This window comes from Aegilops tauschii, chromosome 1, assembly GCF_002575655.3.
Source record: "Aegilops tauschii subsp. strangulata cultivar AL8/78 chromosome 1, Aet v6.0, whole genome shotgun sequence".
NCBI classification, from domain to species: Eukaryota; Viridiplantae; Streptophyta; class Magnoliopsida; order Poales; family Poaceae; genus Aegilops; species Aegilops tauschii.
In genome coordinates this window covers 404,087,034-404,105,012 of record NC_053035.3, presented here as the reverse complement: position 1 = coordinate 404,105,012, position 17,979 = coordinate 404,087,034, and the positions used below count along the sequence as shown (strand labels likewise).

Sequence of the window (17,979 nt, the reverse complement as noted above, 5' to 3'; positions counted from 1 at the left end):
TCTTGTTCTTGGCTGCGTGGTTGAGAGCTGATAGTCTCCATTCCAGAAATTGTCGGGTTCAATTGGATCCCAACCCCACTCCTCAGGTACTCGGTGAATCTCTGATGATAATCTCCGTGTCTGTACTGTACATGGTTCTTTGATATTACCAAGAGAAGAAACGAGAGTCATCATCACAAACATTCAACGAGTTCCTTGTTCTTTCTTCTGATTATCAGGAGGTCCGCCCGCCATCGCCATGGGCAGCCGGTTTGTGAATCTATTGGCCATGAGCTGCAACGGTGGCCCCAGACACTTCAGCCTTCACTGCTTGAACCCAGCAAACTTATTTCGCCCAGCCCGGTCACGGCCAGCGGTTCGAGCAGTTCATCGACGGCCAGCGGACGCCCCTCTGCCTCCGCCGTCTCTGTCATCCGACTGGCCCTGCAGGAAGGGCGAACAGGCGTGGATGAATTTCATGGCTTTCGGCCCCGGCCGGGAAAACCTCCTCGTCGTGGACCAAATTGGCAGGAGCTTCTTGTACAACCACGACTCGCGCTTGCTCCGCACTGGGATGCCCAAGATGCGCAAGCCCATTATCGACCCCATCTCTGTTGCCGTGGGCGACAGCCTATACGTCATGAGCGGCAACCCTAGCCGGCTGCCCGATCGGGACTGCTTCCAGGCTCTCCTCCACACCTGCCTGCCTGCTAGCTACGCCCAAGACTGGTGCTGGTATTCCCTCCAGCCATCGCCTTTCTTTGCCGACGACGACCACGGGGTGGATCGATCCAGCTGCTGCGATGCCCCAATGCCCTTTGAAATCAGTGCCTATGCCGTGGTTGACGATTCACAGATCTGGATATCCACATCTGGCGCCGGCACATACTCGTATGACATCGCGAGTGGCGCGTGGAGCAAACTAGGCAACTGGGCACTGCCGTTCAGAGGTCGCGCCGAGTACATCCCTGAGCACAACCTCTGGTTTGGCTTCACACCTGACGATTTCCAGCTCTGCACATCGGACCTCACTGCCTCGTGTGAGTTGAGGCCGCCCGTGCTACAGGATGTGTGGACAGACGTGAACAGGCCAGAAGATTGGACCCTGACAGACGCGTTCTTTCTTACCTGCCCAGAGGTGAGCATTGAGGATGTGTATGGCTATGCCCTTGAGAAAACAGAGAATTTTGCTGTTCTCGAGGGCGTCAAATTGTTAAAGGCTGGGTGGGCTCAGCTCCGGATGGTTAAGCACAAGTCGGAGCATTACGTCTTCGGCCGTGACCTTGTCATACCGCTTTGATATTTTGTAGTACTTCATCTATGCCAAGTGAGCTCTCTTAGATCAACCGGTGTAGTCTAGTCCCGCGCGGCTGGCTTTATGGCGTCGATGGAATCAATGCATGGAAAACGAAACAACGAAATGAGGGCAGTCTGCATGTACTACCAGCGCCTCAAATCCAATCCAACCGAAACAATCAAAAGAAGCGATCGAAGGAAACCCTCTCCAACTACAGGCGCGTCCAAGCCAAGCGAATCAAAACAAGTCCGGCCGGGTCTTCCCTCTTCCGCCCAGCCGCACGTGCACCTTTTTCTTTTTCTTCGATTGATTTGATTTGAGGGAGTGCACGTACACCTCATACGTACGTACGTGCATGCTTACCCTCTTTTATTCTTCCTGTTTTTCTTTTTTATAACGCATCGTAGCTGCTTCAAACCTTCAACCGCATCACGTCAAAAAAAAACCCTTCAACCGCATCACGTCAAAAAAAACCTTCAACTGCATGCACAAGCATGCATGCATGCCGGACTAGGCGCATACACGCACACACAACTTTTACACGTGCACATTCGCAAAAATAAAAGACAGGACTTTTACACGTACACGTATGTACGTGCTTTTTTCTTTTGCAATTCACCTAGCTAGACGCGACTGCGCGCACAACACTTTTGCACATCGTTCCTGTTAAAAAAAAACTTTTGCACGTCCTTCCTGTTAAAAAAAAAAGAACTTTTGCACGTCGTTCGTGCTCCTATCCGTCTATCTCCCTCGTACTACCTCCGGTCCTTTTTAGTATGAGTACATGTTTTGTCCGAAGTTGAAGTATCTCTGCTTTGACCAAACTTATAAAAAAAAATTCAATATTCACAATGCCAAATCAATAATGCAAATGTACCTTTATATTATATATATGTATATATATATTTTTTCGTATTGTAGATGCTGATATTTTTTTAACATAAATTTGGTCAAACTTTGCAATGTTTGACTCATCACAAATCTAATACGCGTAGCAAAAAGGACCGGAGGGAGTACCAGTGACACACGCACATGCGTCACTAGCTAGCTACGCACATGCGAATCAACTTATTGTATCCCCAGCTCACATAGTTCAACTCCTAGACTTAACATTCACTAGTACAAAACAGGGCTTTCGTCACAGGGCAATATTCACATTAGTCCCGGTTCAGTCATGAACCGGGACTAATGTGAGCATTGGTCCCGGTTCGTGCGGCTAAGGCATTAGTCCCGGTTCACCTGGGCCCTTTAGTCCCGGTTGGTGCCACAAACCGGGACTAAAGGGTGCGATGCCCATTAGTAACGGTTGGTGGCACCAACCGGGACTAAAGGTTAGTCCTTTAGTCCCGGTTGGTGCCACCAACCGGTACTAATGGGCTTCGAGGCATTAGTACTGGTTCATGGCATGAACCGGTACTAAAGGGCCCATCAAACTCTACCCCCCCCTGTGGACCGCCTTTTCAGTTTTAGAAAAAACAAAAGAAAATGATGGAAATGTCAAAAAAATAAAATAAAATAAGTTTCCCATGTGATATGTGGTCTAGTTGTTGGGAAAATTAACAAATATGAATTTCGACTTTATTTGCAAAATCTCTCTGGAATTTCATAAAATGGGCATAACATTTGCATACGAACTCGGATGAAAAAAAAATTATATGAAAAATCATCTACTCGAAAAGTTACATACGAATTTAACCCACGGTAGAAGGCGTTAGGGTAGGAATCGCACCGGATCTCCTCCCTCTTCAGTCTTCCTTGCGCCGCCACCAGTATAAAACAACGCTCCTCCCCAAGCATCCCCAATTCTTCGCCAACAAAATATCGATCTTGTTCTTGGCTGCATGGTTGAGAGCTGATAGTCTCCATTCCAGAAATTGTCGGGTTCAATTGGATCCCAACCCCACTCCTCAAGTACTCGGCGAATCTCTGATGATAATCTCCGTGTCTGTACTGCACACGGTTCTTTGATATTACCAAGAGAAGAAACGAGAATCATCATCACAAACATTCAACTAGTTCCTTGTTCTTTTTTCTAATTATCAGGAGGTCCGCCCGCCATTGCCATGGGCAGCCGGTTTGTCAATCTGTTGGCCATGAGCTGCAACGGCGGCCCCAGACACTCCACCCTTCACGGCTTGAACCCGGCAAACTTATTTTGCCCAGCCCGGTCACGGCCAGCAGTTCGAGTAGTTCATCGACGGCCAGCGGACGCCCGCTGCCTCCGCCGTCCCTGTCATTCGACCTGCCCTGAAGGAAGGGCGAACAGGCGTGGATGAATTTCATGGCTTTCGGCCCCGGCCGGGAAAACCTCTTCGCCGTGGACCAAATCGGCAGGAGCTTCTTGTACAACCACGACTCGCGCTTGCTCCGCACTGGGATGCCCAAGATGCGCAGGCCCATTATCGACCCCATCTCCGTTGCCGTGGGCGACAGCCTATACGTCATGAGTGGCAACCCTGGCCGGCTGCCCGATCGGGACTGCTTCCAGGCTCTCCTCCACACCCGCCTGCCTGCTAGCTACGCCCAAGACTGGTGCTGGTATTCCCTCCAGCCACCGCCTTTCTTTGCCGCTGACGACGACGGGGTGGATCGATCCAGCTGCCGCGATGCCCCAATGCCCTTTGAAATCAGTGCCTACGCCGTGGTTGACGATTCACAGATCTGGATATCGACATCTGGCGCCGGCACATACTCGTATGACATCGCGAGTGGCGCGTGGAGCAAACTAGGCAACTGGGCACTGTCGTTCAGAGGTCGCGCCGAGTACATCCCTGAGCACAACCTCTGGTTTGGCTTCACACCCGACGATTTGCAGCTCTGCACATCGGACCTCACTGCCTCGTGTGAGTTGAGGCCGCCCGTGCTGCAGGATGTGTGGACAGACGTGAACAGGCCAGAAGATTGGAACCTGACAGACGCCAGCATTGTGCCGCTCGGCTCCGGTCAAGTCTGCGTTGCCAGGTTCTTTCTTACCTGCCCAGAGGAGAGCATTGAGGATGTGTATGGCTATGCCCTTGAGAAAACAGAGAATTTTTCTGTTCTCGAGGGCGTCAAATTGTTAAATGCTGGGTGGGCTCAGCTCCGGATGGTTAAGCACAAGTCGGAGCATTACGTCTTCGGCCGTGACCTTGTCATACCGCATTGATATTTTGTAGTACTTCATCTATGCCAAGTGAGCTCTCTTAGATCAACCGGTGTAGTCTAGTCCCGCGCGGCTCGCTTTATGGCGTCGATGGAATCAATGCATGGAAAACGAAACAACGAAACAAGGGTAGTCTGCACGTACTACCAGCGCCTCAAATCCAATCCAACCAAAACAATCAAAAGAAGCGATCGAAAGAAACCTCTCCAACTACAAGGGCGTCCAAGCCAAGCGAATCAAAACAAGTCCGGCCGGGTCTTCCCTCTTCTGCCCAGCCGCACGTGCACCTTTTTCTTTTTATTCGATTGATTTGATTTGAGGGAGTGCACGTCCACCTCATACGTACGTACGTGCGTGCTTACCCTCTTTTATTCTTCCTGTTTTTCTTTTTTATAACGCATCGTAGCTGCTTCAAACCTTCAACCGCATCACGTCAAAAAAAAACCTTCAGCCGCATCACGTCAAAAAAAAAACCTTCAACCGCATGCACATGCATGCATGCATGCAGGACTAGGCACGTACACGCACACACAACTTTTAGACGTGCACATTCGCAAAAATAAAAGACATGACTTTTACACGTACACGTATGTACGTGCTCTTTTCTTTTGCAATTCACCTAGCTAGATGCGACTGCGCGCACAACACTTTTGCACATCGTTCCTGTTAAAAAAACTTTTGCAAGTCCTTCCTGTTAAAAAAAAGAACTTTTGCACGTCGTTCGTGCTCCTATCCGTCTATCTCCCTCGTACTACCTCCGGTCCTTTTTAGTATGCATACAAGTTTTGTCCGAAGTTGAAGTATCTCTGCTTTGACCAAACTTATAGAAAAAATTCAATATTCATAATGCCAAATCAATATTGGAAATGTACCTTTATATTATATATATATATATATATATATATATATATATATATTTCGTATTGTAGATGCTGATATTTTTTAACATAAATTTGGTCAAACTTTGCAATGTTTGACTCAACACAAATCTAATACGCGTAGCAAAAAGGACCGGAGGGAGTACCAGTGACACACGCACATGCGTCACTAGCTAGCTACGCACATGCGAATCAACTTATTGTATCCCCAGCTCACATAGTTCAACTCCTAGACTTAACATTCACTAGTACAAAACAAGGCTTTCGTCACAGGGTAATATTCACATTAGTCCCGGTTCAGTCACGAACCGGGACTAATTCGAGCATTGGTCCCGGTTCGTGCGGCTAAGGCATTAGTTCCGATTCACCTGGGCCCTTTAGTCCCGGTTGGTGCCACGAACCGGGACTAAAGGGTGCGATGCCCATTAGTACCGGTTGGTGGCACCAACCGGGACTAAAGGTTAGTCCTTAAGTCCCGGTCGGTGCCACCAACCGGTACTAATGGGCTTTGAGGCATTAGTACCGGTTCATGGCACGAACCGGTACTAAAGGGCCCATCAAACTCTACCCCCCCCCCCCCTCGTGGACCGCCTTTTCAGTTTTAGAAAAAACAAAAGAAAATGATGGAAATGTCAAAAAAATAAAATAAAATAAGTTTCCCATGTGATATGTGGTCTAGTTGTTGGGAAAATTAACAAATATGAATTTCGACTTTATTTGCAAAATCTCTCTGGAATTTCTTAAAATGGGCATAACTTTTGCATACGCACTCGGATGAAAAAGTTTTTTATATGAAAAATCATCTACTCAAAAAGTTACATACGAATTTAACCCACGGTAGAAGGCGTTAGGGTAGGAATCGCACCGGATCTCCTCCCTCTTCAGTCTTCCTTGCGCCGCCACCAGTATAAAACAGCGCTCCTCGCCAAACATCCCCAATTCTTCGCCAACAAAATATCGATCTCGTTCTTGGCTGCGTGGTTGAGAGCTGATAGTCTCCATTCCAGAAATTGTCGGGTTCAATTGGATCCCAACCCCACTCCTCAGGTACTCGGCGAATCTCTCATGATAATCTCCGTGTCTGTACTGTACATGGTTCTTTGATATTACCAAGAGAAGAAATGAGAATCATCATCACGAACATTCAACGAGTTCCTTGTTCTTTCTTCTGATTATCAGGAGGTCCGCCCGCCATCGCCATGGGCAGCCGGTTTGTGAATCTGTTGGCCATGAGCTGCAACGGCGGCCCCAGACACTTCAGCCTTCACTGCTTGAACCCGGCAAACTTATTTCGCCCAGCCCAGTCACGGCCACCGGTTCGAGCAGTTCATCGACGGCCAGCGGACGCCCCGCTGCCTCCGCCGTCCCTGTCATTCGACTGGCCCTGCAGGAAGGGCGAACAGGCGTGGATGAATTTCATGGCTTTCGGCCCCGGCCGGGAAAACCTCCTAGCCGTGGACCAAATCGGCAGGAGCTTCTTGTACAACCACGACTCGCGCTTGCTCCGCACTGGGATGCCCAATATGCGCAAGCCCATTATCGACCCCATCTCTGTTGCCGTGGGCGACAGCCTATACGTCATGAGCGGCAACCCTGGCCGGCTGCCCGATCGGGACTGCTTCCAGGCTCTCCTCCACACCCGCCTGCCTGCTAGGTACGCCCAAGACTGGTGCTGGTATTCCCTCCAGCCACCGCCTTTCTTTGCCGACGATGACGATGGGGTGGATCGATCCAGCTGATGCGATGCCCCAATGCCCTTTGAAATCAGTGCCTACGCCGTGGTTGACGAGTCACAGATCTGGATATCCACATCTGGCGCCGGCACATACTCGTATGACATCGCGAGTGGCGCGTGGAGCAAACTAGGCAACTGGGCACTGCCGTTCAGAGGTCGCGCCGAGTACATCCCTGAGCACAACCTCTGGTTTGGCTTCACACCCGACGATTTGCAGGTCTGCACATCGGACCTCACTGCCTCGTGTGAGTTGAGGCCGCCCGTGCTGCAGGATGTGTGGACAGACATGAACAGGCCAGAAGATTGGACCCTGACAGATGCCAGCATTGTGCCGCCCGGCTCCAGTCAAGTCTGCGTTGCCACGATCTTTCTTACCTGCCTAGGGGAGAGCATTAAGGATGTGTATGGCTATGCCCTTGAGAAAACAGAGAATTTTGCTGTTCTCGAGGGCGTCAAATTGTTAAAGGCTGGGTGGGCTCAGCTCCGGATGGTTAAGCACAAGTCGGAGCGTTACGTCTTCGGCCGTGACCTTGTCATACCGCTTTGATATTTTGTAGTACTTCATCTATGGCGTCGATGGAATCAATGCATGGAAAACGAAACAACGAAACGTGGGCAGTCTGCACGTACTACCAGCGCCTCAAATCCAATCCAACCGAAACAATCAAAAGAAGCGATCGAAAGAAACCCTCTCCAACTACAGGCGTGTCCAAGCCAAGCGAATCAAAAGAAGTCCGGCCGGGTCTTCCCTCTTCCGCCCAGCCGCACATGCACCTTTTTCTTTTTCTTCGATTGATTTGATTTGAGGGAGTGCACGTACACCTCATACGTACGTACGTGCGTGCTTACCATCTTTTATTTTTCCTGTTTTTCTTTTTTATAACGCATCGTAGCTGCTTCAAACCTTCAACCGCATCACGTCAAAAAAAACCTTCAACCGCATCACATCAAAAAAAAACCTTCAACCGCATGCACATGCATGCATGCATGCCGGACTAGGCACGTACACGCACACACAACTTTTACACGTGCGTATTCGCAAAAATAAAAGACAGGACTTTTACACGTACACGTATGTACGTGCTTTTTTCTTTTGCAATTCACCTAGCTAGACGCGACTGCGCGCACCACACTTTTGCACATCGTTCCTGTTAAAAAAACTTTTGCACGTCCTTCCTGCTAAAAAATAAGAACTTTTGCACGTCGTTCGTGCTCCTATCCGTCTATCTCCCTCGTACTACCTCCGGTCCTTTTTAGTATGTATACAAGTTTTGTCCGAAGTTGAAGTATCTCTGCTTTGACCAAACTTATAGAAAAAAATTCAATATTCACAATGCCAAATCAATACAGGAAATGTAACTTTATATTATATATATATATATATTTCGTATTGTAGATGTTGATATTTTTTAACTTAAATTTCGTCAAACTTTGCAATGTTTGACTCAACACAAATCTAATACGCGTAGCAAAAAGGACCGGAGGGAGTACCAGTGACACACGCACATGCGTCACTAGCTAGCTACGCACATGCGAATCAACTTATTGTATCCCCAGCTCACATAGTTCAACTCCTAGACTTAACATTCACTAGTACAAAACAGGGCTTTCGTCACAGGGCAATATTCACATTAGTCCCGGTTCAGTCACGAACCGGGACTAATGTGAGCATTGGTCTCGGTTCGTGCGGCTAAGGCATTAGTCCCGGTTCACCTGGGCCCTTTAGTCCCGGTTGGTGCCACGAACCGGGACTAAAGGGTGCGATGCCCATTAGTACCGGTTGGCACGAACCGGTACTAAAGGGCCCATCAAACTCTACCCCTCCCCCCCCCCCCCCCCCGTGGACCGCCTTTTCAGTTTTAGAAAAAACAAAAGAAAATGATGGAAATGTCAAAAAAAATAAAATAAAATAAGTTTCCCATGTGATATGTGGTCTAGTTGTTGGGAAAATTAACAAATATGAATTTCGACTTTATTTGCAAAATCTCTGTGGAATTTCTTAATATGGGCATAACTTTTGCATACGAACTCGGATGAAAAAGTTTTTTATATGAAAAATCATCTACTCGAAAAGTTACATACGAATTTAACCCACGGTAGAAGGCGTTAGGGTAGGAATCGCACCGGATCTCCTCCTCTTCAGTCTTCCTTGCGCCGCCACCAGTATAAAACAGCGCTCCTCCCCAAGCATCCCCAATTCTTCGCCAACAAAATATCGATCTTGTTCTTGGCTGCGTGGTTGAGAGCTGATAGTCTCCATTCCAGAAATTGTCGGGTTCAATTGGATCCCAACCCCACTCCTCAGGTACTCAGTGAATCTCTGATGATAATCTCCTTGTCTGTACTGTACATGGTTCTTTGATATTACCAAGAGAAGAAACGAGAATCATCATCACAAACATTCAACGAGTTCCTTGTTCTTTCTTCTGATTATCAGGAGGTCCGCCCGCCATCGCCATGGGCAGCCGGTTTGTGAATCTATTGGCCATGAGCTGCAACGGCGGCCCCAGACACTTCAGCCTTCACTGCTTGAACCCAACAAACTTATTTCGCCCAGCCCGGTCACGGCCAGCGGTTCGAGCAGTTCATCGACGGCCAGCGGACGCCCCGCTGCCTCCGCCGTCCCTGTCACTCGACTGGCCCTGCAGGAAGGGCGAACAGGCGTGGATGAATTTCATGGCTTTCGGCCCCGGCCGGGAAAACCTCCTCGCCGTGGACCAAATCGGCAGGAGCTTCTTGTACAACAACAACTCGCGCTTGCTCCGCACTGGGATGCGCAAGCCCATTATCGACCCCATCTCCGTTGCCGTGGGCGACAGCCTATACGTCATGAGCGGCAACCTTGGCCGGCTGCCTGATCGGGACTGCTTCCAGGCTCTCTTCCACACCCGCCTGCCTGGTAGCTACGCCCAAGACTGGTGCTGGTATTCCCTCCAGCCACCGCCTTTCTTTGCCGACAACGACGACGGGGTGGATCGATCCAGCTGCCGCGATGCCCCAATGCCCTTTGAAATCAGTGCCTACGCCGTGGTTGACGATTCACAGATCTGGATATCCACATCTGGCGCTGACACATACTCGTATGACATCGCGAGTGGCGCGTGAAGCAAACTGGGCAACTGGGCACTGCCGTTCAGAGGTCGCGCCGAGTACATCCATGAGCACAACCTCTGGTTTGGCTTCACACCCGACGATTTGCAGCTCTGCACATCGGACCTCACTGCCTCGTGTGAGTTGAGGCCGCCCGTGCTGCAGGATGTGTTGACAGATGTGAACAGGCCAGAAGATTGGACGCTGACAGACGCCAGCATTGTGCCGCTCGGCTCCGGTCAAGTCTGCGTTTCCAGGTTCTTTCTTACCTGCCCAGAGGAGAGCATTGAGGATGTGTATGGCTATGCCCTTGAGAAAACAGAGAATTTTGCTGTTCTCGAGGGCGTCAAATTGGTAAAGGCTAGGTGGGCTCAGCTCCGGATGGTTAAGCACAAGTCAGAGCATTACGTCTTCGGCCGTGACCTTGTCGTACCGCTTTGATATTTTGTAGTACTTCATCTATGCCAAGTGAGCTCTCTTAGATCAACCGGTGTAGACTAGTCCCGCGCGGCTGGCTTTATGGCGTCGATGGAATCAATGCATGGAAAATGAAACAACGAAACAAGGGCAGTCTGCACGTACTACCAGCGCCTCAAATCCAATCCAACCGAAACAATCAAAAGAAGCGATCGAAAGAAAGCCTCTCCAACTACAGGCGCGTCCAAGCCAAGCGAATCAAAACAAGTCCGGCCGGGTCTTCCCTCTTCCGCCCAGCCGCACGTGCACCTTTTTCTTTTTCTTCGATTGATTTGATTTGAGGGAGTGCACGTACACCTCATACGTACGTACGTGCGTGCTTACCCTCTTTTATTCTTCCTGTTTTTCTTTTTTATAACGCATCGTAGCTGCTTCAAACCTTCAACCGCATCACGTCAAAAAAAAAACCTGAAACCGCATCACGTCAAAAAAAAACCTTCAACCGCATGCACATGCATGCATGCATGCCGGACTAGGCACGTACACGCACACACAACTTTTACACGTGCACATTCGCAAAAATAAAAGACAGGACTTTTACACGTACACGTATGTACGTGCTTTTTTCTTTTGCAATTCACCTAGCTAGACGCGACTGCGCGCACAACACTTTTGCACATCGTTCCTGTTAAAAAAACTTTTGCACGTCCTTCCTGTTAAAAAATAAGAACTTTTGCACGTCGTTCGTGCTCCTATCCGTCTATCTCCCTCGTACTACCTCCGGTCCTTTTTAGTATGCATACAAGTTTTGTCCGAAGTTGAAGTATCTCTGCTTTGACCAAACTTATAGAAAAAAATTCAATATTCACAATGCCAAATCTATATTGGAAATGTACCTTTATATTATATATATATTTTTTTCGTATTGTAGATGTTGATATTTTTTAACATAAATTTGGTCAAACTTTGCAATGTTTGACTCAACAAAAATCTAATACGCGTAGCAAAAAGGACCGGAGGGAGTACCAGTGACACACGCACATGCGTCACTAGCTAGCTACGCACATGCGAATCAACTTATTGTATCCCCAGCTCACATAGTTCAACTCCTAGACTTAACATTCACTAGTACAAAACAGGGCTTTCGTCACAGGGCAATATTCACATTAGTCCCGGTTCAGTCACGAACCGGGACTAATGTGAGCATTGGTCCCGGTTCGTGCGGCTAAGGCATTAGTCCCGGTTCACCTGGGCCCTTTAGTCCCGGTTGGTGCCACGAACCGGGACTAAAGGGTGCGATGCCCATTAGTACCGGTTGGTGCCACCAACCGGTACTAATGGGCTTTGAGGCATTAGTACCGGTTCATGGCACGAACCGGTACTAAAGGGCCCATCAAACTCTACCCCCCCCCCCCCCCCCCCCCCGTGGACCGCCTTTTTAGTTTTAGAAAAAACAAAAGAAAATGATGGAAATGTCAAAAAAATAAAATAAAATAAGTTTCCCATGTGATATGTGGTCTAGTTGTTGGGAAAATTAACAAATATGAATTTCGACTTTATTTGCAAAATCTCTGTGGAATTTCTTAATATGGGCATAACTTTTGCATACGAACTCGGATGAAAAAGTTTTTTATATGAAAATCATCTACTCGAAAAGTTACATACGAATTTAACCCACGGTAGAAGGCGTTAGGGTAGGAATCGCACCGGATCTCCTCCCTCTTCAGTCTTCCTTGCGCCGCCACCAGTATAAAACAGCGCTCCTCCCCAAGCATCGCCAATTCTTCGCCAACAAAATATCGATCTTGTTCTTGGCTGCGTGGTTGAGAGCTGATAGTCTCCATTCCTGAAATTGTCGGGTTCAATTGGATCCCAACCCCACTCCTCAGGTAGTCGGTGAATCTCTGATGATAATGTCCTTGTCTGTACTGTACATGGTTCTTCGATATTACCAAGAGAAGAAACGAGAATCATCATCACAAACATTCAACGAGTTCCTTGTTCTTTCTTCTGATTATCAGGAGGTCCGCCCGCCATCGCCATGGGCAGCCGGTTTGTGAATCTGTTGGCCATGAGCTGCAACGGCGGCCCCAGACACTTTAGCCTTCACTGCTTGAACCCAGCAAACTGATTTCGCCCAGCCCGGTCACGGTCAGCGGTTCGAGCAGTTCATCGACGGCCAGCGGACGCCCCGCTGCCTCCGCCGTCCCTGTCATTCGACTGGCCCTGCAGGAAGGGCGAACAGGCGAGGATGAATTTCATGGCTTTCGGCCCCGGCCGGGAAAACCTCCTTGCCGTGGACCAAATCGGCAGGAGCTTCTTGTACAACCACGACTCGCGCTTGCTCCGCACTGGGATGCGCAAGCCCATTATCGACCCCATCTCCGTTGCCGTGGGCGACAGCCTATACGTCATGAGCGGCAACCCTGGCCGGCTGCCCGATCGGGACTGCTTCCAGGCTCTCCTCCACACCCGCCTGCATGGTAGCTACGCCCAAGACTGGTGCTGGTATTCCCTCCAGCCACCGCCTTTCTTTGCCGACGACGACGACGGGGTGGATCGACCCAGCTGCCGCGATGCCCCAATGCCCTTTGAAATCAGTGCCTACGCCGTGGTTGACAATTCACAGATCTGGATATCCACATCTGGCGCTGACACATACTCCTATGACATCGCGAGTGGCGCATGGAGCAAATTAGGCAACTGGGCACTGTCGTTCAGAGGTCGCGCCGAGTACATCCCTGAGCACAACCTCTGGTTTGGCCTCACACCCGACGATTTGCAGCTCTGCCCATCGGACCTCACTGCCTCGTGTGAGTTGAGGCCGCCCGTGCTGCAGGATGTGTTGACAGACGTGAACAGGCCAGAAGATGTGACCCTGACAGACGCTAGCATTGTGCCGCTCGGCTCCGGTCAAGTCTGCGTTGCCAGCTTCTTTCTTACCTGCCCAGAGGAGAGCATTGAGGATGTGTATGGCTATGCCCTTGACAAAACAGAGAATTTTGCTGTTCTCGAGGGCGTCAAATTGTTAAAGGATGGGTGGGCTCAGCCCCGGATGGTTAAGCACAAGTCGGAGCATTACGTCTTCGGCCGTGACCTTGTCATACCGCTTTGATATTTTGTAGTACTTCATCTATGCCAAGTGAGCTCTCTTAGATCAACCGGTGTAGTCTAGTCCCGCGCGGCTGGCTTTATGGCGTCGATGGAATCAATGCATGGAAAACGAAACAACGAAACGAGGGCAGTCTGCACGTACTACCAGCGCCTCAAATCCAATCCAACCGAAACAATCAAAAGAAGCGATCGAAAGAAACCCTCTCCAACTACAGGCGCGTCCAAGCCAAGCGAATCAAAACAAGTCCGGCCGGGTCTTCCCTCTTCTACCCCGCCGCACGTGCACGTTTTTCTTTTTCTTCGATTGATTTGATTTGAGGAGTGCACGTACACCTCATAGGTACGTACGTGCGTGCTTACCCTCTTTTATTCTTCCTGTTTTTCTTTTTTATAACGCATCGTAGCTGCTTCAAACCTTCAACCGCATCACGTCAAAAAAAAACCTTCAACCGCATCACGTCAAAAAAAACCTTCAACCGCATGCACATGCATGCATGCATGCCGGACTAGGCACGTACACGCACACACAACTTTTACATGTGCACATTCGCAAAAATAAAAGACAGGACTTTTACACGTACACGTATGTACGTGCTTTTTTCTTTTGCAATTCACCTAGCTAGACGCGACTGCGCGCACAACACTTTTGCACATCGTTCCTGTTAAAAAAAAACTTTTGCACGTCCTTCCTGTTAAAAAAAGAACTTTTGCATGTCGTTCGTGCTCCTATCCGTCTATCTCCCTCGTACTTCCTCCGGTCCTTTTTAGTATGCATACAAGTTTTGTCCGAAGTTGAAGTATCTCTGCTTTGACCAAACTTATAGAAAAAAATTCAATATTCACAATGCCAAATCAATATTGGAAATGTACCTTTATATTATATATATATATTTTTCGTATTGTAGATGTTGATATTTTTTAACATAAATATGGTCAAACTTTGCAATGTTTGACTCAACACAAATCTAATACGCGTAGCAAAAAGGACCGGAGGGAGTACCAGTGACACACGCACATGCGTCACTAGCTAGCTACGCACATGCGAATCAACTTATTGTATCCCCAGCTCACATAGTTCAACTCCTAGACTTAACATTCACTAGTACAAAACAGGGCTTTCGTCACAGGGCAATATTCACATTAGTCCCGGTTCAGTCACGAACCGGGACTAATGTGAGCATTGGTCCCGTTTCGTGCGGCTAAGGCATTAGTCCCGGCTCACCTGCGCCCTTTGGTCCCGGTTGGTGCCACGAACCGGGACTAAAGGGTGCGATGCCCATTAGTACCGGTTGGTGGCACCAACCGGTACTAATGCGCTTTGAGGAATTAGTACCAGTTCATGGCATGAACCGGTACTAAAGGGCCCATCAAACTCTACCCCCCCCCCATGTGGACCGCCTTTTCAGTTTTAGAAAAAACAAAAGAAAATGATGGAAATGTCAAAAAAATAAAATAAAATAAGTTTCCCATGTGATATGTGGTCTAGTTGTTAGGAAAATTAACAAATATGAATTTCGACTTTATTTGCAAAACCCCTGTGGAATTTCTTAAAATGGGCATAACTTTTGCATACGAACTCGGAAGAAAAAGTTTTTTATATGAAAAATCATCTACTCGAAAAGTTACATACGAATTTAACCCACGGTAGAAGGAGTTAGGTTAGGAATCGCACCGGATCTCCTCGCTCTTCAATCTTCCTTGCGCCGCCACCAGTATAAAACAGCGCTCCTCCCCAAGCATCCCCAATTCTTCGCCAACAAAATATTGATCTTGTTCTTGGCTGCATGGTTGAGAGCTGATAGTCTCCATTCCAGAAATTGTCGGGTTCAATTGGATCCCAACCCCACTCCTAAGGTACTCGGTGAATCTCTGATGATAATCTCCGTGTCTGTACTGTACATGGTTCTTTGATATTACCAAGAGAAGAAACGAGAATCATCATCACAAACATTCAACGAGTTCCTTGTTCTTTCTTCTGATTATCAGGAGGTCCGCCCGCCATCGCCATGGGCAGCCGGTTTGTGAATCTGTTGGCCATGAGCTGCAACGGCAGCCCCAGACACTTCAGCCTTCACTCCTTGAACCCGGCAAACTTATTTCGCCCAGCCCGGTCACGGCCAGCGGCTCGAGCAGTTCATCGACGGCCAGCGGACGCCCCGCTGCCTCCGCCGTCCCTGTCATTCTACTGGCCCTGCAGGAAGGGCGAACAGGCGTGGATGAATTTCATGGCTTTCGGCCCCGGCCGGGAAAACCTCCTCGCCGTGGACCAAATCGGCAGGAGCTTCTTGTACAACCACGACTCGCGCTTGCTCCGCACTGGGATGCCCAAGATGCGCAAGCCCATTATCGACCCCATCTCCGTTGCTGTGGGCGACAGCCTATACGTCATGAGCGGCAACCCTGGCCGGCCGCCCGATCGGGACTGCTTCCAGGCTCTCTTCCACACCCGCCTGCCTGGTAGCTACGCCCAAGACTGGTGCTGGTATTCCCTCCAGCCACCGCCTTTCTTTGCCGACAACGACGACGGGGTGGATCGATCCAGCTGCCGCGATGCCCCAATGCCCTTTGAAATCGGTGCCTACGCCGTGGTTGACGATTCACAGATCTGGATATCCACATCTGGCGCCGACACATACTCGTATGACATCGCGAGTGGCGCGTGGAGCAAACTAGGCAACTGGGCACTGCCGTTCAGAGGTCGCGCCGAGTACATACCTGAGCACAACCTCTGGTTTGGCTTCACACCCGACGATTTGCAGCTCTGCACATCGGACCTCACTGCCTCGTGTGAGTTGAGGCCGCCCGTGCTGCAGGATGTGTTGACAGACGTGAACAGGCCAGAAGATTGGACCCTGACAGACGCCAGCATTGTGCCGCTCGGCTCCGGTCAAGTCTGCGTTGCCAGGTTCTTTCATACCTGCCCAGAGGAGAGCATTGAGGATGTGTATGGCTATGCCCTTGAGAAAACAGAGAATTTTGCTGTTCTCGAGGGCGTCAAATTGTTAAAGGCTGGGTGGGCTCAGCTCCGGATGGTTAAGCACAAGTCGGAGCATTACGTCCTCGGTCGTGACCTTGTCATACCGCTTTGATATTTTGTAGTACTTAATCTATGCCAAGTGAGCTCTCTTAGATCAACCGGTGTAGTCTAGTCCCGCGCGGCTGGCTTTATGGCATCGATGGAATCAATGCATGGAAAACGAAACAACGAAACGAGGGCAGTCTGCACGTACTACCAGCGCCTTAAATCCAATCCAACCAAAACAATCAAAAGAAGCGATCCAAAGAAACCCTCTCCAACTATAGGCGCGTCCAAGCCAAGCGAATCAAAACAAGTCCGGCCGGGTCTTCCCTGTTCCGCCCAGCCGCACGTGCACCTTTTTCTTTTTCTTCGATTGATTTGATTTGAGGGAGTGCACGTACACCTCATACGTACGTACGTGCGTGCTTACCCTCTTTTATTCTTCCTGTTTTTCTTTTTTACAACGCATCATAGCTGCTTCAAACCTTCAATCGCATCACGTCAAAAAAAAACCTTCAACCGCATCACGTCAAAAAAAAACCTTCTACCGCATGCACATGCATGCATGCATGCCGGACTAGGCACGTACACGCACACACAACTTTTACACGTGCACATTCGCAAAAATAAAAGACAGGACTTTTACACGTACACGTATGTACGTGCTTTTTTCTTTTGCAAGTCACCTAGCTAGACGCGACTGCGCGCACAACACTTTTGCACATCGTTCCTGTTAAAAAAACTTTTGCACGTCCTTCCTGTTAAAAAAAAGAACTTTTGCACGTCGTTCGAGCTCCTATCCGTCTATCTCCCTCGTACTACCTCCGGTCCTTTTTAGTATGCATACAAGTTTTGTCCGAAGTTGAAGTATCTCTGCTTTGACCAAACTTATAGAAAAAAATTCAATATTCACAATGCCAAATCAATATTGGAAATGTACCTTTATATTATATATATATATATATATATATATTTTTTCGTATTGTAGATGCTGATATTTTTTAACATAAATTTGGTCAAACTTTGCAATGTTTGACTCAACACAAATCTAATACGCGTAGCAAAAAGGACCGGAGGGAGTACCAGTGACACACGCACATGCGTCACTAGCTAGCTACGCACATGCGAATCAACTTATTGTATCCCCAGCTCACATAGTTCAACTCCTAGACTTAACATTCACTAGTACAAAACAGGGCTTTCGTCACAGGGTAATATTCACATTAGTCCCGGTTCAGTCACGAACCGGGACTAATGTGAGCATTGGTCCCGGTTCGTGCGGCTAAGGCATTAGTCCCGGTTCACCTG

General features: G+C 48.8%; 1 protein-coding gene across 1 annotated transcript; it reads left to right on the top strand.

Annotated features, from left to right (window-relative positions):
- The first annotated feature begins 15,658 nt into the window (after nucleotides 1–15,658).
- LOC141034847 (uncharacterized) lies at nucleotides 15,659–16,741 on the top strand. The gene has a single exon (XM_073506324.1). It carries the CDS (start codon nucleotides 15,659–15,661, stop codon nucleotides 16,739–16,741), a length of 1,083 nt encoding a protein of 360 aa, XP_073362425.1.
- Nucleotides 16,742–17,979: the final 1,238 nt, after the last annotated feature.

Bases quoted from the DNA above. Each gene is read 5' to 3' on its own strand.
- LOC141034847 (XM_073506324.1), top strand. From the start codon at position 15,659: ATGGGCAGCCGGTTTGTGAATCTGTTGGCCATGAGCTGCAACGGCAGC.